Source organism: Episyrphus balteatus, chromosome 4, assembly GCF_945859705.1.
Source record: "Episyrphus balteatus chromosome 4, idEpiBalt1.1, whole genome shotgun sequence".
NCBI lineage: Eukaryota > Metazoa > Arthropoda > Insecta > Diptera > Syrphidae > Episyrphus > Episyrphus balteatus.
The window spans coordinates 283,794-307,334 of NC_079137.1; the positions used below are offsets into that span (position 1 = coordinate 283,794).

General features: G+C 28.9%; 1 protein-coding gene across 1 annotated transcript in view; it reads left to right on the top strand.

Moving 5' to 3' along the window:
• Positions 1-18,836, top strand: part of LOC129918069 (dipeptidase 1) — a 58,673-nt gene extending 39,837 nt beyond the window's left edge. Inside the window, exons 3-12 of the mRNA XM_055998416.1 lie at positions 430-629; positions 1,510-1,666; positions 5,117-5,249; positions 5,958-6,108; positions 7,544-7,613; positions 7,747-7,923; positions 10,489-10,573; positions 10,673-10,748; positions 12,033-12,171; positions 18,213-18,836. Coding sequence (XP_055854391.1) covers positions 463-629; positions 1,510-1,666; positions 5,117-5,249; positions 5,958-6,108; positions 7,544-7,613; positions 7,747-7,923; positions 10,489-10,573; positions 10,673-10,748; positions 12,033-12,171; positions 18,213-18,320 — 1,263 coding nt within the window. The 5' untranslated portion in view covers positions 430-462 and the 3' untranslated portion in view covers positions 18,321-18,836. The remainder of the gene's footprint in view (positions 1-429; positions 630-1,509; positions 1,667-5,116; positions 5,250-5,957; positions 6,109-7,543; positions 7,614-7,746; positions 7,924-10,488; positions 10,574-10,672; positions 10,749-12,032; positions 12,172-18,212) is intronic.
• The last annotated feature ends 4,705 nt before the right edge of the window (positions 18,837-23,541 follow it).

Below are 23,541 nucleotides of genomic sequence, written 5' to 3' on the forward strand. Positions count from 1 at the left end.
AGCGCGAGTTTTCCTTAGGTTTTTTGGTATATACTTGAAAATATATATTTTTTCAGTTTATTTTCTGCTTCATTTAAAGAGATAACTACCCACATCCTCTGTTGACACTAGTTTTGTCTGTTCTTTCCTTTATCCTTTTTTTCTATGTTTTCTATGTATTCTATGTATGTATATATTATATTACCCAATCCTTGTTCAAATAAAAGAGGTTCAGATGACTCTGCAAGTCGGAAATGAATCCATTAAGTGTCTACCATTATTTTTTTTGTGTTCGGTACTCGAAGGACTTTTTAATTTTATTTAACGACTTCAACTCTGAACTCAATTGATTTTCATTGTGAAGACGAGGAGTAGAAGTGGAAGGCAATGTTTTAATTTTATTCTTATTAATTCGTTTGATCTTGTTTTTTTATTTTAATTTTATTGCAGGTCTCAATGTGACAGTGTCACCTTCGAAGGGCAATGAAATCGCGGAAGCACCACAAAGGCTTCGTGCTTTGCGGCTTAAATTGCTTGACTTTTGTCTACTTTCCATTAGTTCTGCCCATAATACTATGCACAGCAAACGATTTCGATTATCGAATGGAGAGGGTGAAAAAAGTGTTGAAAGAAGTGCCTTTAATCGATGGGTAAGTGAGTTTTTCATTTTATTTATATAATACCTACCGTTGTAATAGGCATTGAGATTCATTTCTTTTATTTTTTTTTGTGTACCCTTGTTTATTCGATTAGTGCTTTAAAAGTGACTTGAGCACTTTTCTGTTAAACGAATTGTATGAATTAACTCAAGACTTGAATCAATATTCATTTGCAAGTTGTGTAGTAAATTCAATTCTATTTTAATTAAAATTGTTAAAGAAGATACAAATTTATATATTGGGTTGTAAAACCAATACAAAATAACTCGGTTCACTTTTTCTGTATTTATTTAGAGCTCAATCCGAGTTGACTCGCGAAATTTCTTTGAGTTAACTTTAGATTAACTTAACAAATTTATTTTATATTGAGAATTGAAAAACTTGAGTTCACTGCAATCAAATTCATTTCCAGGATTAACTTACTCTGAGTTAACTGAGCACTAAAAAACTAGCCATAAAAAAAGCATTCATATTTAGATTAAATATAAAATTTTAATATTTTAAGTAATTTTAATATTTTAAGATAAAAGAAAAACTAGTTTAAAATAAATTTCATTTCTAGCTTAGAAAAAATCTTGGTGTACAGTTTTTCACTTTAAGTTCACATGTACAAAAGATGAATTTGATTTCGTTTCCAAGAGTCAAAAATGCTATACATTTTTTTAAGCCTTAGGATCTTATAGTAAAAGCAATATCAAAATAAATTATTGTAACTTTGAGGCAAAAAAAAAAAAAAACATACATACATATTGACTAAGCTAATCACTGACACTGACTGTAATTCTAATTATGTTTTTTTTTTTTCAATTCGTTTTTAAGTCTCGAATCAAAGTTACTTTTATTTGAAAAAAAATATTTTTTTTTCCAATAGACACAACGATCTGCCATGGAACATCAGAAAGTTTTTGAAGAATCAATTAAGAGACTTTCGTTTTGGAGGGGACTTACGAGAAATTCTTCCTTGGTCAACGAGTGCATGGAGTCATACAGACTTGAGGCGATTGAAGGAAGGAATGGTATCAGCACAGGTTAGTTACAAAAATACTCAAATATGTATGTATGTATCTGTTGATATGTCTGGCAAGTATGCACATATCAGCATACACTTCATTTCAATAAAAACACCTCTTTCAATAAGCCATTTTAAAAATACAAAGTAGTTACTTTGAAATTATGTCAACAATTAAAAATATGGATCAAGTTCTAAATATTTCCACTAGCAGAATTCTAAAAAAAAAACAACAACAACAAACAAATGATTTAATCTTCAATATTTTTTTTGTTTTGTTTTGTAAAAGTTTTTTCTTTTATTGTGCTAGTTAGGGTATTATATTTTTGTGTTGTGTTTTGTTGTGTTCTATTATGCTTACGCGTAGCTAAGTCCTTTTTTACTTTCCAGCCGAGTCCTGGTAAGCACAATTTTTTGTGAAGTAAACACGAATGAATAAAGCAGCTCGATGCGCGACCAACGGCAGCGCCAAGTAGTAGTGTTGTAAATAATGGAAGCCGAATTGAATGGCTGATTCCATAAGGTTCATGAAGGTATTCTCAATTGAATAATATATTTGTATACATATTTACAACCAAACTTAAATTGTGTGGTAGTAGATATGTAGGTCTATAAATATAGGTACCTATGTAACAAGGATTATGAATATTTTTTCATTTCATTTTGTACAAGAAAAATTCTTTAATACTTTTCGTTCCATATTGAAGGGATCATTTTGAAGAAACCTCATAATAGATTTTACCGTTTGGTTGTTGTAAAAATATAAAGAAAAATCTTTAACAATGCATTACAAAAGGAGAATAAAGGCTGTTAAAATTCTGATGTTTTTATTTTTGAAATTGAGCTCTTTTACGGAAAATTATTTTCTTTTATTTTTGAGATACCTATTACCTAAGTTGTAGAGAATGTATGTTGGACTTAGACTGATGGTGAATAACATGCTATTTTAACATTTGCCTTTTTTAATATTTTGTAGGAAAAATTTATGAAATTTTGATTTAAGAAAGCTTGTAATTGAACCCATTAATTTACACTTCTATTAGAAGAACTTTTGTAAAAAAAAAAACCTGTGTAAAAATGTGTTTTTTTTTTCCTCAAATTAGTAGTTTTTTACATTTTTTTCCATACTCCCAAAATTTCTCCCAAATTTTTGAATTCACAGTATTTTTATAATCATACCATTTTAAAAGTCACACATTTTACTCAATTCACGCCAAAGAACCTAAATTTGTAAGAAGAAAAATATATGCATGTACAATTGTACATTATATTCAATTAAGATTATTCGATAAGGAAAGTAACTCTGATCAAATTTCAAATGGAGATTTGTCGGCAGTAACCTAGCCTACTTAAGGCTTTATAATATCATAACTTGATTTTTTTTTCGTCGGTACGCATTGAGATTTTTCCCAAAAGACCTCCGCGACGATGACGACGTTAGGCACTTCAAATGATTTTATGTTAATTGTCCTCATCTGTTTTCTCATTACAAAAAAATAAAACTGGAGGGAAATGAAAATAACAGATATATAAAATGCTAGCTCCGTATACTCAAAAGCATTTCACGCTCATATTCATATACACATTCACTCTTTCAAAAAAGCCAAGAAAATTGGTTCAAGTGTAATAATTTTAGACACTTTGCCTAGGCGTTTTTCGCAGAGATTCACGATAAGGATTGAAATGGGTAGACTCACAATAAAGAAGGGGGATGAGAAAACAATTAAATGGCTACGTACTAAATTCCATCCACACACAAAAATTCTTCCATACAAAATAAGCACATCTAACACCCATTAGGGACAAGGATCAACAAAAAAAAGAGAAGAAATAGAATAGAGGAAAAAATAAATAAAGAGATGGTGATATATAGCAAAATCCAGATCTGAAGATTATTGTTCAGTTGATTCTTCTAATGAGCTCTGACACTTTTCTTATTCCAGACTTTTTGGCGGCCTTCAATGAACTTATATTATTTCGTTGTGTTTGCCTGGCAAATATTCATATAATTTTTCGTTCTATTTTTTTTTTCTGTTTGTTTGTGATGATATTTGTGTGGATAAATTTGTGGTTTGCTTGTGTGTTTGATGATATACTCATCCTGAATGAATGTTGGGTCTTTAGGAAGAAAATAAATGAAAACGAAAATTGCAAATAAGAATAATTGATGCAATAATTTTCCTTGACTTAAGTGGATTTAATGCGTGGCTCCGATGAGAGTTTAACGACTATATGTTGTCAAGGTGTTTATGAAGGATTTACCTAAACAATGCGATCAATTTGAAAATTTCAAAATATTAACGGATTACTGTACTGTACGAATTATTGTACATTTGTCGTTAAAGCTAAGCACTTTGAGATTTGAAGTTATGTACTTATTACAAACTTGGGAAACTAAAATATTTGTTTATTTAGTAGGAATAGGTATGTAGGTTGTTATCGGATTTTGATTAGTTTTATGAAATGTGGTTTTGAAAACGATCCGTTATCTGTTTCTAAAAAAAATTTATAAATTTAGTTTAGTGTGTTATTTTGTTTGATATCCATTTTTTGTTATATTTTTTAACTTCAGATATTTCAGTCTGATATTTTAGTCTGATATCTTAGACTGATATCTGAGTCTTAAGTGGTAATAAATAAGTTAAATTTAAAAAAGAAGGTACTGTCAATTTGGTTTGAGTTTTGCATTTTTATTATTGATATATTATTTATTTTAACATTATTAATCAAGTGCTCAAAATCTTTTCTTTCAAACTCATTTCGTAATTTCCCTGCTTCCTTCATTGGTAAATTTTTCACCACTTTTATTTTTCTATTAAGACTTCCCTCTTTCAAAGAAGCTTTTATAATTCAGAACGAAATTTGAAGAGAATGATTTATTTGTCGAAAGAAATAAAAATCGAAAATTCTATGGCAGTGAAATTTTTAATATTCTCCTTACTATCATAGCTTAAAAACGCAAATAGAATTTTCAATTTTTGTAAGACAAGGCTTCAATATTAAAGGAAATTTTTTCTAGGCAAGTGACAAACCGATATTATGACGATGTTTAAAGAGAAAAATCACCGACAAAGTAAAAAATTTGGGTTACTCGATTGACATTTTCATAAACATCATCAAGAACGCAGCCAAAAAATCACAGCTCTAAGATTTGTCTCATGATGGGTCAGTTTTATAAGGTTACATTGACTTTAATATTTCATACCGAAAACCTAATATAAAATTACACCAACAAATTACTCTTGGGAAAAGGATCTTTTCAGGAATGAAAACCGCATTTTTCTATGAAATTAAAAATTAAAGATGAGAATATATTTCAAGGAAAACAAATTTACTTTCAGAATATTGAAAATAAAATAGACTAGAGAAAATGATATACATTTTATTTGAAATGATATAAAATTCAATTTAGTTTTTTTTTTAGTCTTTTAAATGTGATATTCATAGCATTTCTTGTTTTGTATTTCAGTTTTGGTCCGCATATGCCCCTTGTTCCTCTCAACATTTGGATGCTGTACAGCTAACATTAGAACAAATAGATTTAATAAGACGTCTCGTACACCTATACCCTCATCACATGACTCTTGTGACAACAGCCTCAGGTATGTGTAGCATTCTTTACTTTTCACAGCCTGTTCTTTTCATTTAATTATTAAAACAAAACTTTCCTTATAAGTGTATGTATATAGTAGCTATACTGTGTATACTTTCGTTTAAATGCCATGATGCCTTACGCTTGTGCCTACACCTCTTTGTTATACGACGATACTTTACGACACTGCAAGGATTTATGGAAATTTTATTCATACATTCTTAAGAATTTTAAAACGCTTTAAGCAAGGACACAAAACAAAACAAAATAAAATAAAAAAAAGAGAAAAATAATGAAAAAAATAAATATACATTTTGTATATACAATCCCAATGTAAGATCTCACCCGCGACACACGCTGCAAGGGTGTCCTTGTGGGCTAAACTTCTATCAACAATGACAAGTTGTATCTTAGAAATGTATAACACGGTTTTTTCTTCTTCTTTTCTTGTTACTTTGTTTTGTTTTCACAAACAATATCCTCTTCGTGTGGCCAACGAAGTAGATGGGCAAATTAAAAGAAACAAAACAACACAAAAAAAAAAACAGAAACACAAATTTGCCTGAAAAGATATCCTTCTCAATGCTACTTACCTAATTTATTTGAATCCCCTTTTTGATTTATTAGTTATTGCAAATATTTTTGATTGTTTCCGTTTTCGAAATTATCTTTTATCTCAACATGTGTTTTTTTTTTTGTTTTTTTTTTTTTATCACAGGGATAGAAGAAACTCACAAGAAAGGAAAGATAGCCAGCTTAATTGGTGTCGAAGGTGGTCATGCTATAGGGACAAGCTTAAGTGTGCTAAGGATGTTCTACCAATTAGGTGCTCGATATTTGACACTAACACACACCTGCAATACACCATGGTAAGTTTGAAAAAAGATTTTTGTTCAAAAGAAACAAATTGAAATTACAAACCTATATGAAAAAGTAGTATGTGTGAGAACGCTTATTTCTATGAATTTCTATTTGTTTTATATTGAAATTATTTGTTTGATAGTCTAACTTATGATTAGGTCTGTTTAATGAAAAAAATCTAGGACAGAACAGATCAGAGTAGCACAAGTTTTTAAATACTGTCAGAACAAGACAGAATAGAAAAGTTCAACTTCGCAAAAATATAAATTCAAAAATCATTTCTTGAAATGATTTTTTACTAAAATAAATGATTCAAAAGCACTTTTAATACTCCCGTCATTTTTTTTTTGTTGTTAATCACTACTTCACTCTTAAGAAATTCATTTTTTAAATTCTTATTTTCTCTTATTTTTTTTCACAATCAGACAAACAGCTGACAATTGACACTTTTCACTCACTTGCTCTACCCCAAAAGTAGGAGCAGAAAAACTTGAACTTTTCTGTGCTGAAAAACTTTATGGAACATAAATTGACAAATTGTAGAACAAGTTGGGGCGAGTTTTTTTTTATGAAACACAAAAACTTGTACTTTTTGGATCTTTTCTGTGCGGATCAGACTTTAAACAGACCTTTTGATAAATCAAGACTTAAACAAATAAATTTAATATTTGCAAAAGTTTTGGAAAACTTCAGAATTTATATTCAGAAAAATCGAGAGTGATATGGTTTTCTCAGAACTAAATTGATCTAAAATGAAATTTGAGACTCGTATACATATTCTACTTTTTGATAGTTTGAAGATCAAACTGTTTGTGTATGGACAAAATATATGTAGGTATACACAAATGCCAAATGTGCAGAACTACTTCACTCTTTTATCAGAGAATTGTACGTGTAACTCTTTATTTAGATAAATGCAAATTGGACAACAAAAATATTAAAACTTATATAACATTTTACAGTTAATTTGTTCAGGCTCATTACTGCGGCCATCGGTCATACCTCCTTTGTTTTATTACAGATTAATACAAATAATTGAATGTTTTAAAGAAAGGTCGGGTAAAGAAAACGATATTTAGCAACGTAACATGGCTTCTGTAGGCAAATTAAAATACCCTTGAATTTTACGTTAATTAATGAGTATCCTGAGCCAGAGCGTTTGTACAGATGCGATCAAAATCTTCCTTACAAAAGATTATTTTTTCCTTTTTTTCACATGACATTAACTGAATGAAACCCAAGCATCATTTAATATTATAAGAATATATATGTAAAGGCGCATCCGCTTATATGCTCAAGGAAATTGAAAATAAACAAAAAAAAAAATCAAAGAATTGCCTCTGCACTGAGGCTCGTGTGCTCGTGCTACAATTTTTACCATAAAAAAACATAATAAAGAAGTCCTTTGTAACCAGAGCTCTTGTTTTTTTTTTTTTATTTCAGGGCGGATTGTTGCAAAGTTGATGAACCAGGAAAAATTCCCCATATTGGGGGATTGTCGAAGTTCGGAAAGGTATGTATCCCTTTTTTTTTTGTTTTGGAAATAAAATTGTGTGTCTTTATGTGTATTTTATTTCTTTTGTTTTGTTTTTGTCGTCGAAACGGATCGATTTATTTACTTACTGTTTTAAATTGGACAATTACAGTTGGTAGTTACAGAAATGAATCGATTGGGGATGATAGTAGATTTATCGCATGTATCAGTGCCAACAATGCTGGATGCTTTAGGAGCATCGAAAGCACCCGTAATATTCTCACATTCATCAGCGCACGCAATATGCAACAGTTCCAGAAATGTACCGGATCATGTACTTCAAAGAATAGTAAGTAATAGTATAAAAAAAAAATAAAGTACACACTGTACCTAGAAGCGAAACAACTTCTGTAAAATTGATTTATGTGGATAGTTGAACTGGCCAACGAGATGTTTTTGTAAAAATAGCAGAGGCAGCGAGCCACGGAAAAAATAATTTAATACAAAATTAATCAATTTTGATTGTAGAAGTCTTGTGGTAGATTTTCAGAAAATGGCGGACGAGGACTAGGATCGATTCCTACAGAACGTCGACCACGGTAGTCTTTTTCAAATTCTCATTTTTTGCTTTCAGAAGCATAAAGAGTACTAAACATTATTTTTGTATCCTTTGCAACTCTCTTCGAAATACTTTATTTCTACGAAATAATTGCTCAACTACTCATGCAAGAACACACGTCTGACTAAATTTTTTTTATATACGATAATAATTTTTATTAGGAACACCAAATTAATGTTCCATCAAAACAAAGAAAAAGAACCAATTTAAATCATCAAGTTTCTTTGAATGTTCTTTTGTTATAAGGAACTTTAATTTGAAATAAATTTGCATATATCCACAAATAATATAGTACAAAATAAAGACTATATACAGATCATCAATTCTTTTCATATGTATTTGGCACATTGATAGGTTCTTAATAAACCTATATACATTATATCAAAAATCTTGTCTTTGCAGATGTTAATTTGCTTTGTACAAGAATATCAACATACATACGTATTTGAATTTTACACTAGAAACATAAATGTTCTATAAATTTTCCAAGCGCACATCAGACTAGATTTACTATCTTTCCGAAAAATCTCCTGATTTGAATATCTACCTTTTGGCCAGCCGAACTGAAGCTGAGTTAGACAAATATCAATATATCTACCTACACACAGTATACAGACACAATTCATGTTTGCAAGTTGCATAGAGCTCGATTGCTAGAATTTGTCAAAATCCTATGTCAACATGAACACAATCAATAAATCACAAAAGGAAGAACCAACAATAGCACAAAACGAAACCATTTGCATCTGTGTATCTGTGTATATTCTTGCTCAGTAACCTACTTCGACACTTTATTATCGACGTAACAAATAAATATCCCGTAGCGAACAATTTAAATTTTTCAGGATGGTTGATGGTTGAGGGAGGTATGGTTGTTGAGAATCGTTAGCCAAAATGTGTCCTATCTATTTTTTGTTCATTCATGTGAAATTAAACAACTTTCAAATTTTCAATACAGTTTCTAGTATTTGTTTTGATTTTTGAATAATTACATTTAGCTAATAAATAGTTTTTGTGTTTTATGCTCAAAATTAATCGAAGTTCAAAGTCTTACAGAAAAGTTCTCAGAGAGCTAATAAGAGTCCTTAATTATATATTTTTAACAACTATTATAAGACCTATCAGTAAGCTAAGTGGCAACCATTTAAATTTGCCAAACTTTCTCAGGATTTCACTTAAATACTTTTTTTTTTGTGTTTACGAATTTAGGCCTATAAAGTTTCCTTATCGCAATACCATTGTGTAAGTGGCGAAGTGTATTCCTTTTTTTTTCTTTCATTTTTTGTTTGCTTTTTTTTCATTTTTGTTTTATTATTATTTGTTTGTTTTTTTTTTTTTATTTTTATTTTCAATTTCTTTTGTAAGGTTGTTTCGTAGAAATTCCTCATGAAATAGTTTCAAAAGAGTACTCCTTTCATTCAGGGTAATCCAATCACGATGAATTCTCCGATTTAAGGTGTGTGTGTGTTTGTGTTTGCGCTATATAAAGCTGTATTCATAGGATTGAAGTACGTGTGTTTTTTTAAATTTACAGCGAAGAGTTGAGCCAAAGATTTACTTTTTTTTTGTAATAAAGAAAAAAAAAAACGTAAATATTTGAAAGAATTAACACAATAAAGAATAAAACAATAGGAAAAAATATATGAACAATAAAGTACTATTTCCAAATACAGAAACAATGTAGAAATCCTCTTAAACTTTGAGATTAATTTTGAGTACGAGTCAATTTTTGCTTTATTGATTGTTTTTCCACTCTCATACGAATCAATTTTGTTATTTCGATAAAAGTAATGCTAACTTAAAAAACTGTTGCGATTGGGGCCATGAATCTTAGAAAATCAGGATCTCGAAAGTCAAAACCTTTTATTCATTATTGAAGTAGGTAAACCTATGTAAGTAAAGAATATTTTAAAATGCTCGAAATATACTTTGGGGAGCCATGCGGTCCTGGCTTACATCTTTTTAGATTTATAATTTTTTGACAATTGAATAAAACAAACAAAAAGAGGGATTTTTTGCTAGTTGATAATTTCAGACATGTTTAATAGTAATTAGCCTTCAGCAGGTATTTACAAATACTCTACATAAACTATTAATATCAAGTTTATTAAAAATCCAGTTCAAATCCACAAAATTGTATGGTCAATTTTTTTTAGGTATTAAAGGATTAGGGACTTTTATAGTTTATACATAAATAAGCTTCATATACATAGTTGTGTGTTTTAAATTTGCATGTTTTACTTCAAACATTACAAAAAAAAAAAATATTCATTTGTATACAAACCTCTTTGACAGGCAATAAATGGGGGATTAGTCATGGTAGCTTTTTATCCCCATTTTGTTAGCTGTTCTGAAAAGGCTAGTCTACTTGATGTCGTCGGTGAGTACATTTTATAAATGTTTTATTTTTCAAATATCCATAAATTCATTCATTCGTTTTTGCTTAAAAAAATGTATATTATTTTTTTTATTATTATAGCTCACATAAACCACATACGAGATGTAGCGGGCATCGACCATGTAGGCATAGGTGCTGGATATGACGGTGTAAATTTGTAAGTGCTATTTGAGATTTTTTTTTCATTTTCTTTTTATAATTCTCTTGTACCTATTACCTATAAATTTTTTATAGTATACATATTTCTATCAAAAGTCACTCAAACATTTTCAAACAATTCAAAAACAGGCGTTCTAAAGCAAAACAAAAAGAATTAAAAATGAAACTTAAATCACAAGGAATAAGGAATGCATCATGCTGGGTAAAACATAAAGAGTGTCCCTTTGCTCACGATTCTTTCTTTTTTTATTGTTTTTGGTTTCAAGTTTAATTAATGCTCACAACCAGATAGAAATAAATAGCGAAAACAACCCATCTACACATAAATAAATAGATAGAAACCAGTACAACACTCGAATCAGAGCCAGAAACAGCAGCATTTGCTGTGTGGTACAAACTTTTAAAACAATGTTTTTTTTTCTTTTAATTTTTTTTTTTGTTCTATGTAAAGAGTTTTGTAAACTATAGAAAGAGCTCTTGTAACTGAGACTTTTTGAAAATGAGTTTCGTTGTGTTCTCTGTTCTTCTTTTGAGAGTTTGAAATTGATAATAGTTTAGTATGAGTACATGCACTGGTTCCCCATTGGAGAAACTGAATTAAAAAGGTTTTCTTGGAAAAAAAAGGGTAAAGGAACAGGATTCAAAGGCGGATGTCATGTGGGTAAAAACTTTTAACTTTTGTGAACGAATATTTGTTTTAGAAACAAGTTGATAGTTTGAAATGTGTTGCAATAGTATTTGTCAAAACTTCAAATTCAAATTGGTTGTTGAATGTTTTTTTTTTGTAATGTACTTTGACATTTTAGGTCGGATTTTTGCAATTGGAAAATTGGTGTACAAATAACCAAAGATTAAATGAATTTTATTTCAAAGAGTTATCTAGTTGAAGTTTTGGATACTGTGACCTCCTTACGGAGCAATTTTAACAAGATTTTTGTATGTGTTTCATGATGCATTTGGTTTTTTTTTCTTGTTAGCTTTAGACTGAAACAATTCTACATTTAATTTTAAAATTCATAACACACGCCAGACAGAATAAAAATAAAAAAAAATATTACTGCCAATAGAATAGAAAGGCACAAATATTTTAACGACAGAATAAGTTTATGTCTGAAATAAAATTTAAGGTGGCTCACTTAAAATACTTAAGAGGGAATCACATCATATTTTTATTGAGCTATTATTTTGTCATTTGATTATCGTTAAAAAATATAACTTTTATACTACATCATACTTTTAACAACAATAAAAAAAAAATATATTATAATTTTTTTTATTTCAGAGTACCAAAGGGACTGGAAGATGTGTCGAAGTATCCCTTCTTGTTTGCCGCCCTTCTTGAGTCTGATAAATGGACGGAAGAAGACATTGCAAAATTAGCTGGGAGAAATTTAATACGAGTTTTTAAGGAAGTTGAGACGGTAAATATTTAATTTCGATGTACTTGACATTATCTATTCATTTTTTTTTTATATGGATAAACTAAGTAACTTGACATTTATCATATAATACAAAGATCTCTGAATATTTTTAAATTTTGATTTAACTGAAGAACTTATGCTATAGAATATTAGATCGGTACAGATTCAAACCATTCTGATTTAGATTGTTATTTGGTTGACGCTTGTATGGGAGCTATTGAGTTTGATTATCTATTTAGGTACTCTATAGGTACCTACCTAAAAATAGAATTTGCATACGCATTTTTTTTATTTATTTGTACATAACTAAAAATAAATTTGCTTAAAAAAAATTAAATTTGAAACTACGGATTGCCTTTTTAGATTTTTAAACACCTCCATCATACCCACTTCTCAATTCGTTTGCCAAACTAATATTTTTTTGCAAACACTGACCGAAAATGGATTTCTTGTTTAATAAAATGTAAATCGTTTTATTATAAGTGTGATATTGGTAACACTTGGGAAAAAGCTTAAAGTTCCAAGATTTTTAACCCTCTGTCGGCACACAGAGTGCGAATTTGGTCTGACAAAAATAAAAAATAACAATTTAAAAAAAAGTGGGTGCAAAAAAGTCTCTTTAAATTGGTGACAAAATGTTTTTTTTTGAAATTGTGAATACAATATTCGAATTTCTTGGAAAATTCTACATCTATTTCATATCTCTATAAAATATGAAAAATAAAAAAGTTCTAGCGACATGAAAAAGTAGAAGCCAAATTCGCACCCGTGTGCCTTTCACATCACAAAAAAGAGGTGTGCCTACAGAGGGTTAATGATACTCTTTCAATTCATACAAAATATGGAAACAAAATAATAAAAATATTCAAAAAAAGTACGCATACGCCATAGCGATCAAAAAATTTAATTAATCTATGAGTAAACTATTGATCTTGAGCAGATGACTATTTCAAGATATTTATATAAGAAGTGAAAATGTAGTTATGGAGGAGAACAAAAACTTGTTTTTAACTGTATTCATTGTTTTAATTGATTTTAATAAAACTGAATAAAACTGTATCTTTGATATTATATCGAACAATAAATTTATGATAAGTTCGAAATGACATAAAACACTAATATGACGGCATCAGGAAATGCATTTAACTGTTAGTAAACAAACCCAGTTATAAGTTCTGTAAACCGAAAATCACACTTCTTTAAATGAAATCAATAAAAAAAAAAAAATAAAGCTCTGGGGACAACACGCAAATACTTGACTTCTTTTTGTACTTTTGTGAATTATTACACAACGCAAGAATAATGGTTATGTTTTTCATACCTTTATATGACGGTAGCGGTTAAAAGTAAAAATAAATCTACATTCACAATGTCAGCAAAGCAATTCCACATACATAGGACCTACATATATCTTTTCCACATAGGTAATTATTTTTAATTTACCAGTAAACGCTTTATTATCAACAACACACACATACACCCAAGAAATATATATGAGTTAACCCCTCAATAAATAATGAAAAAGTCGTTTTGGAGTTACTAAGATGTAATGGCATTGCTATTAAAAATGATCAACAGAAAGATTAAGTAGGCCAAAGAATTTTAATGGCACAAGGTGTAATAAATTACAAAACAATAAGAGAAAACAATTTTTTTTATTTTTCCCTGTTCTTACCCCTAAATATGGTATAACTCTAATAACGATTACTATTTCCGAAAAGGTTAATTTCTTGCAGTTAATACAAATTTTATTACCAACCATAATTCGTACTTTTGGAACCGAAAGCTGCGAAAAGCAAGGTCAAGAACTTCAGATTTGTGCGCGCTCGTATTTTTATGTTGGTTTGGGTTAAAGTTTTCCAGTGTTTCTCCTTTGCTCCCAAAAAAGCACCACCTGCTAACCAAACTGCGAGAGAAATAACACCTCAGTCAGGCAAAAACGATTATCAAATTAGGAAAGTTTTCGAATGGAACTCATTACTCAAGTGAATTTCCTCGCCAGTGGATTTGAAATTAATTTTCTTCAGAATTAATAAATAAATACATAATGATAAGGTTAAAAATTGTGTGAATACATGGTTGCCAAATGAATTTTCAAATTGAAGTTTATTTTATTTAGAAGAGTTTTATAATATTTTTTTTATCGTTTTTACTCACATAGGCCTGTTGTCATGACATTTTTAACAAAAATAAAATTAAAATAATAATACATTACCACATCGATTCTTTTTGAGTTTAATAAAATTAGATTAAAACTGATCAAGGTTTTAACATTCCAAACAAGACATATAATTTATGGTTTATGAAAATATCCTCAAAATAACGGTCGTGAAACATGTATTATGTGTTTTTTGCTAGCGTCCTATTTAAGGTACAAACTATTAATACTTTTCCATATCAACCTTACTATTCCCTTAGTCAGTTGATTAAAGCAACAATAACACTGGTTAACAAAATTAAACTTTTTTTTTGTTTGCGGAACAAAAGAAATACTTTTCTGAAGGTTTTTCGGTGTGCCGAACTCGAATCCGTAGTCAGAAAAAATTAATCAGCTCCCTTTTTTGAAATATTACCGTTAGAAAATGCAGTACTGCGGGTCTTATTCTTTTATATAAGGTAAATTGTTTGTGCATATTTAGTAACGGTTTTTATAAGAACTATTTTCCACCTTTTTAAATCTGTTTAAATCTTTTCGATATCTTTTTTACGAGATATCCTCAGTTGTTTGCATATTTCATAAATTTTATAACGTCATTATCTCCTTTATGATATATGAAGCCAAAGCCATTTTCTTCATTTTAACCGCTTGTAGCCCCATGTGACATTTCTGTAACAAACCGAAAAAGATCGCCAAAAAGCTGTAAAAAACATATTTTTATTCTCTTACATAATCTTTAAGAATTGCTTTATCGAAATAATGCGCCATATTTCAAATATATAGCACCAATAGTTTTTAATTGGCAGTTAATGTTGAAAGCTCGGCTTTTTTGGAAAACAAGCAAATTTATGTAAAAACTACGAAATTCAGAAAAAATATTTTTCGGGTTTTTTTTTTGGATTTTAGGAATGCGACTAAAAATAAATATTAGATAGCTTTTTGTTTGAATTTTTGCATTTATATACAAAAATAAATTATTTAAACTTTTTTTTTTACTGCGTAAATTTCGAAATAACAAAGCAAATAATGAACTTATTGAATTTTTAAAAAATACGTGTTTTATTATAGCTAAAGCCCTTTCGATTTACATTATTAATTTTAAAATTTACGATGTTGGGTTACAAGGGGTTAAGATATCTCGGACAATCACAAAGGTATCGGAAAGATTAAAAAAGTTCTTGAAAGAAGGAAAATAGTTTTTATAGAAACCGTTACTAAATATCTTCTAACCTTATATTATATTAAAGAATAAGGTCCGAAGTAGTAAAAAAAAACGTTTTTTTGCATTTTCTAACGGTAATATTTCAAATACGGGAGCTGAACAATTTTTTTTGACTTTGGATTCGAATTCAGCACACCGAAAACCTTCAGAAAAGTATATTTTTGTTTCGGCAACAGAACCCTTGTTAACCAGTGTAATATTTAAAAGCCTTCGCGCATATTAAATTATTTTTTTCGAGTTATGATGTAAAGTTTCTCATTTGTTTTGCTCCCCTCTGGACTGTGAAAAAAAAAATATTAATCGTACAGTTCTTAATGACCGTGCGTGTCTTTATTGCATGGGAGAATACATTAATTTTTCACCTGTTACAAACAATGTGATGTGACCAACGGTAATATCATAAATATTGGGTAAATTAATAATCAACTACTAATATAACAAAAAAAATACATATTTATAAATGGAATCTGTGCAAAATATTACGTATACACATTTTTAACTGTAAATGAGTTTGAACATGCAAAACTAATTGCTGCATTCCCTTATACTTAATCTTTCGGTTTGATTTAAATCAAACCATATCCTTTTTTTGTTAATTTGTATGGGATTTTATTAAACCTTACCAAAACCATTTCATCAACTCTAATTCATTAGAATGCACAATAACGGGAGTTTAAGTTAATCTATCCTGTCAAACTTAATTTTTTCGTTAATTTGTTGATACTGTTAAATTAAACAAAAGTCACTTTTCATTATCTCATTAACTTTCCCTAACAATCTCGTTAGAGTAGAATACTCTTCCGCAGGCATGTGATACTAATTTCAAACTTTAGTAAAGTTTTTAAAAATTCACAAAATTTAACATAAATTCCCTTGTACACTTAACTCCTTTTGTCTCTGCCCACACTCAACAATACCATACTCTCGTCAATTTGGGTTGCACTTTAACTTGGGGGCCGCACAATGGGGCAATGTTGGCATCTAGATAAAATTTATATATTTTCATTCATAGCAACACTTTGGTTGCCGTGAATCCGCATGCATCGAAGAATACAAAAGAGGCGTTATAGTTGTTGTCATATAACTTACAAAAATAACCAACAGAAAATTGGTTTTCGAAGTAAGTGCTGATACCTTGAAAGTGATTATGTGGCAGCAGAGGCAACACACCATCACATAAACTAACTTTACCTACTTAAAAGCACCTTCCCTCCCCCCCATTTACCACCTTTCACCCGTTCAGGGTCTCTCTTTCTCTGACAAATTTGACGATGGAGCCTTGTGCTTCTAGCGTTTCGACTTCGAGAAATTGATGAAATTCCTCGACGTCCTTTGGCGAAATATATGGATAATATGAATGTCATCATCAATCAAAGAAGAAATGAAAAAAAGTTATATTCACACCACTGTTATTACCATCCTTTATACAAAAATATATGTATATATATCAACAAGCACCATTTACAAACGAGAGTGTGGGACAAAAAGAAACGAGAGAAGCATGATTAATTTTACTTGAGGTTGTTCTCATTCCCAAGGCGTGAGTTTTAGGAAATAACTTCATCTATCTACTCGTCACGAAATTTTCCTTAAAAGTTTCTTTTTCTTTTTGTACATTTTTGTGTGGATTTTATCATACTACCACGTCGTCCTATATCAAACACCACGCCATCCTTTGGCTGCATTATACTTTCTCTCTCTCCTTTTCTCTCTCTCAAAAAAAAAAAGAAAAAGAAAATCTGAAGGAAAACCAAAATTAGAAAATCCTTGACAAATCGAAAAGTAAAATGATTTGAGCATGTAGTGAGAGCGTATAACGCATGTGATGTCTGTTTTTCAAATGAACTCACCGCTATATGCATGTGAAAAAGTCAAAATGACAGCAGATTAATCTCGTCATAAGGTTTGCCTCATTACTCATCGTCACAAAATTATGAATGTTGTTCGGTACACAAAGATACACTACACAGCACAGGATGTGTATGATATGTGAATCCTTTTGGTTATTAAATCTTAATTTTTGTTTGTTTTCGTGATTACTACAAGATGTTTAAAAGAGGAAGTTCTCTGATGCTGATACCCTTGGTGATGGTGTAAGGTGGTTTTGTCAAGTGGTGGAGCAGAAATTATTATCGTTGACTTTATTAAATAATTACACAAAGATAAAACATCTGCGTGAACACCAGAAATTTGTTTGATAAAGTTTTAAGAAAGAATATCCAAAAATTATTTAAAACGTTTGTCTTTTTTCATGCCACAAACTTTTTTTTTAATTTTCTTTGGAATTAAAATGCCCTTGAAATCAATTTGAAAGATCAATGAACATTTATGCTTTGAAAAACTAAGCAATAAAATTGAGATTCTTAGTGAGGTACCTATGATTATGTCGAATTTAATTTACTTTTGAACTTAGCTTAAGGAAGGATACACAGAACAAAATACTAACGTCACTAATTAAGGAAGGATATTTCAATTGAGACATTTCCATTTTAAACCAAAGTACAAACACATCTATAAGTTGTATTTTTTATGATTTATCAACGTAAATTACATAAAACTAACTTTAAATTTAAGTCTTGACAATCCTTTTACTAGAAGAGCTACCGGGATTTTAAGGAATGTAGATATTTATTTTGCAAAAATGTTTCTTTTTTCTTTCAGATAAGAGATCAAATGGAACTCCAAAAAGTCCTACCTGCAGATCAGTCAATTCCACCTGAAGATATAATGGGCAGATCATATTGCCGTTATCAAGGACCAAGAACATGATTGATGACATTTAAATTGATTTAAGAACGCACATGTATTATACAACTTTGTATAAAAACAAAACCATAAAAAAAAAACTACTATAAGATCTAAATTAAGGTAAAAAGTAAGTGAACAACGTTTTTCATTCTAAATCATTTCACTGTATAATTTCTCTCATTAGGAACAAAAATAAAAAGTTGTAAATACTAATTTTTAGGGAAAAACAAAAAAAAAAAAAAAACATGTAATAAAACACTGCTTGCAAAAATTTAATTAAATTAAAAAAAAGTATACAAAATAGACAAATTAATTTATTAAGTTTTCCCAAAAATGCATGTAAAATATCAAAAAAAAAAAAAAAAAAATAGAAACCTAAAGTATACAAAACTACGGATATTACAATTCAAGATAAATAGTTTGTAGAGTTAAACTGTATGAAGTAAAAAAAATTAAATTCAATTTATTTTTAGCAAATCGAGGACTTGTGTCAAGAATGTATGTAACTTATACAATACAAAAAAAAAAAAAAACAAATTATTATGTACATAATGTATATTGGGTTATTGTTTAACTTAGCAATACATTTTTTTATTCAATTTTTAATTATAAATAATAAAAAAAAAAAACAAACAAATATTTATCAAAACGACGTTATTTAAAACAGATAACTATATAACATTTTAAAACGACTTTAAAAATTGTAAAAAGAATAATTGAAGACCAAAAAATGGAAAATATATTAAATCGAAATAATTAAAAAAACATGTTTTTTCTTCATTCATTTAATCGACACGAATTCTCCTTGAATGAAAATATAAATTCTCGAGAATGTATCCAGTAAATCAAAACTTAACTTTTGGCATTTGTAACAGATGTCAAATTGAACTCCAACGGAAATAAGAAACTCTTCAAATAAATTTATTTCCGAAAGCTCATTTATTTTTTGTTTTTCTTTTGTTGGTTTAATATTGTGATTTTGGAATTGTGTATTGTTCTCAAACATTATTTACGAAGCTAATTTTATTTTAAGTGCTTAAAAAAGTTACAATTTCAATAAAAATGTTGATTGTATTTTACTGGATAGGAGCCCTGAGAGATCGATTTTTTAGAACAAAAACTGCTTACAAGAGAGTATTTTGTTTATAAATGGAATTTTTAAAATTTATTGCTTAGACAACAAGAAAAAGGCAAACAAGTAAGTAAACAAAATATGCTTGGTTCTATTATGAATTTGGTTATTAACAAATTAATGCATTTAACGGTAGTAAGCGATGAAACGTTATGAAAAGAAAAATAATATAACTATAAACAATAAACTTAATTTAAGAGTTTTCTGCACTGAAAGAGGAACAAACGCTTAGATAACCTTAAGTGTGCAACTATTATAATTCCATCAAAGTTGTATTGAGCACATTTTATTATTCTCTTAAGTTAAAACACACAATTTCATATAAGTAAAGTAGATTTTCAAAACTTAGCGTTATAAAAATGCAAATTGTTGACAGACTGCAGAAAATTATCTTTATTTTAGATTTCAACCAAAAAGTAAATTTACTTACAGAAACAATGTAAAAAATTGTTAATTTTGTAAGTAGAATTTAACTAGCGTAGCAACTTTTCATTAACTAAGTAAGCTTATGATATTCTTGGCAGAGATATACTTCAGCACTGCATTTAAATAGCGATATAATTGCAATGGATTTTTAAAACCCTAAACAAAACTGTTATTATTATTGTTTTTTTTTTGTCGGTACAGTACAGTTTATTGTATTTATTTGAATCAAAAAAGACTCCATGCAAGTATCCACATCAAAAATAATAAAAACCTTGAAAAGAAAAGAATTATTCAAATCCTTTTACTTCAGAAGGTCGATAACCAAAAAAATCAAATATAAAGCTCTTAAATGGCCAAGGGTAAGTTCTTCTTTTCGTTCAAATGATACTGACAAATAACAATCATAGAATGTATATTTCTATGTACCTACTTGTACATATATGTAAAGATCATAAAGGAAAAAAACCTTTTTGTAAAGGGTTTCATACTTTTAAATGCTTTACCTTGAACTAAAAGAGGAAAAAACAACATTCAAGAGTTTAAAACAATCGAAATGGTTTTAGTTCATAAAAATTAATATATACTTTCATTGCCTTGGTATTTACTCAGAGTTCTCTGGTTTCTACTATTTGATTTTCAGAAGGTATATGAACTAAAAGTTCATTATCTAGCATTAATCCTTGAAGGGAGAGCAGTTAAATATTTTAATATAAACTGAAAAATAAACTACAAAAGGATTACCCCCAAAAAGGAATTTTTTTATAATCATCAAAAAGGATTCTATGCTCTCAAGTGGAAGAACTCATCGTTTTTTTTTTTTCAAAATGGATCCTTCATCCACCCACAAATATTGCCAAAGACAAAAATAAAAACAAACATTTATCATTTTATCTGACATTTTCTTTTTCATATTGCTTTGCTGTTAAACGGAATGTTAACAAGTAAAAACCGTTTTAATTCGAGGGGCAAAATTTTTTTCAATGGTCACATGTCAACGAACTCAACACCAAGGATTACAATTTGTAAATTTCAAACTCGCATATCTGCTCCGTTCCTTATCATTTGCATTTCTTTTGCTTTCAAAGTCTGATTCATAAAAAAAACCACAAAAAAAGATACAAAACCTAAGATAAAGCAAAAGGTACCTATACCATGCAATGAAAAAAGGTGACAAAAAAACTAAATACCATTTGGTATAATGACGTTTACTTAGAGGAGGTTTCTGAACGTTTCATTATTTGCTCAAAGCATTAAAAATAATCCTTTTCGGAGAAGAAAATTTTCGGCTGCTTTTTATATTTGTTTATATTTTTGGGCCCATTAAGCGCTTTGGTTTTACGAGCGTCAACCAGAGAGAAAGAACTTTTCCATCCAAAGTAATCACAGAGGGGTTTATGCAAAATGTTTGCTCATTCAATTACTAAATATTTTTTTTTTATTTTTATTTTAATTCTAGTTGTTTTTTTTATATTTATTTTATTTTTTATTTTTGTCGCCTTACGTGAGAAAGGGATTTCTTTTCTCTCTTTTTTTTTAATCCAACGACGACGATTGCGAGGATGACTGGGTTGAAGTTTCTTTGCTGGTTAACAGATGCGGCAGCGGTGGCGATGGGTAAAGCGTAAAGATGTAATACAAATACTCTGGTGCGCCTTTCTAAAAGTGAGTCCTTTGCGGAATAATTAAAAAATTATTTTATCCTCGATTCGGCTTTGGTTCGGGCTTGAGCTGTGGTGATTACCGCTTAGGGCTATGACGAGGAGAAGAACCTTTAATTAATTTCATTTGAATGCCTCCTTTTGTGTGCCAACCCTGGAACTTGTGCTTGTGACGGCATGGGAGGAATAATTTAATAACTATTTACTCTTTGTGTGAGAGAGGTGAAAGTCAACATGAAATTTGCATGTTTTTTTGTTGATTTTACTTTCGTTTTGTTTTTTAGTTTTACTATGAAAATTTTTTCAAAACTTTTATATTTTTTCCCCTTTTTTTGATTAATTTTTGAGAAATGAAAATATTTGTTGTTGCTGATTCTAGTTTTTGGGAAGGAGTGTGTAAATGGGAGCCAGATACTTTAGTTGTTTTAACTTTAAGGAGAATAATTTCAACAATAATTTTTGTTTGCTCAGCTTTTAAATTCATAGACTCGATGCAGATGTTATTATTAAGTTTTTGTTTTCGTATATAGAAAAATTAAGAAAACATATTTTCAGATAGAATTATGGCTGTAAGGTAGTTTTATTTATGTTATACCTACATGTACGAGATGTATGTGCAGTTATTTTAAAACTTGTCTAAATTTGTATTTATTATTTTATAAGTCGAAGGAAGGGGGATGTCAGTTTTTTGTGATTATTAAATAAAGCATTGATGGTAAGTCAAATAATAATACCTGGAATTTCTTCAAAATTTAAAGAAAAAAGTTGCCTATTGAACAAGTCAAAATGAAGAAAAAAATCGTGTTTTTTTTTTTTAAGTCATACATAAGTATTTCTTTCAAGATGGTCATAGACTGCCTTTAAAAGAATTTTTTTAAGAGTTTTTAACTAAATTAACCAAGTAGTTAAACTATACAGATATCTCCCTTTTCATACAAAATCTATAATTGATTTATTAGTCATCAATTAAAAGTTTGTGTATCCAAGAGTTCTTGAAATGTATTGATTTAAAATCGTGTCTAAATTAAAAAGAAAAAGATTCTAAAATTCTTCGAATTTTGAGAAAATTGCAATATGCAGCAGCAACCATCAATATAGAAATTTTGTTTTGCTTTGCGTAAAAACATAAAATCCCCTGAATAAGAAAATAAAACAAAGTTATTCTAATAAACAAGTCTACAGTTTAATTATGGAAAGCTATATTTGCGTTCGAATTAATTTTAATGAGTTAATAAAAAATACAACGCACTTATCCAAATAATAAACTAATCACAGGTTAAATAAAAGAAGTTTGAAAATAAAGATTGTTTGGTTTTTGTTTAGAAAAAAAATATTATTTTTATAATACCAAATAAGTATCTTAATTGACAATAATTTGTTACAGTGAAAAACACAACTAAATACAAGTTTATTTTGGGTTTTGTCAATAACTCTTTAGTACTGACGTAGTGGAATTTAAATATGATATTCTTATCTTAAAGCTAAAATAAGAACTTTTTTTATCAGACAATAAAATCAGAGATGAAATTTTTTATAAATAAAAAAGTACACACGAAACAAAACAAAACAAATCAATTAAAGACCTTCGATTAAGATTTTATCAGTAAAAGAAAAAAAAAATATACAGGAACATTCTTTAAGCAAATTTATGCTAAAAATTAATAATTTATAAATAATGAAAGATACAAATTAATTCGGTTTTCAATGGGATTTGTCTATGTTGAGATTACAGTATCCACACGCTTCAACTTCAAAGATACGAGAACAGAAGTGAATGTCAATCGAAAGAGTTGGCCAGAAGTCTTTTAACTTTATAAAACTTAACAAATATTTTAAATATTTTTAAAAGTTGAAAATTATTACCTGTTATTGTTAGCAAAGAATCATAGTTGTTTTCAAATTTGTTGCGTTATTTTTCCTCCTCTTATTTTTCAGCTTCGATTAAGTTATACTACCTCGACTACATGTTACAATTATTAAGAATTTTATAATCTAAGAAATTTTATATAGCTGTTTAATTCAACGT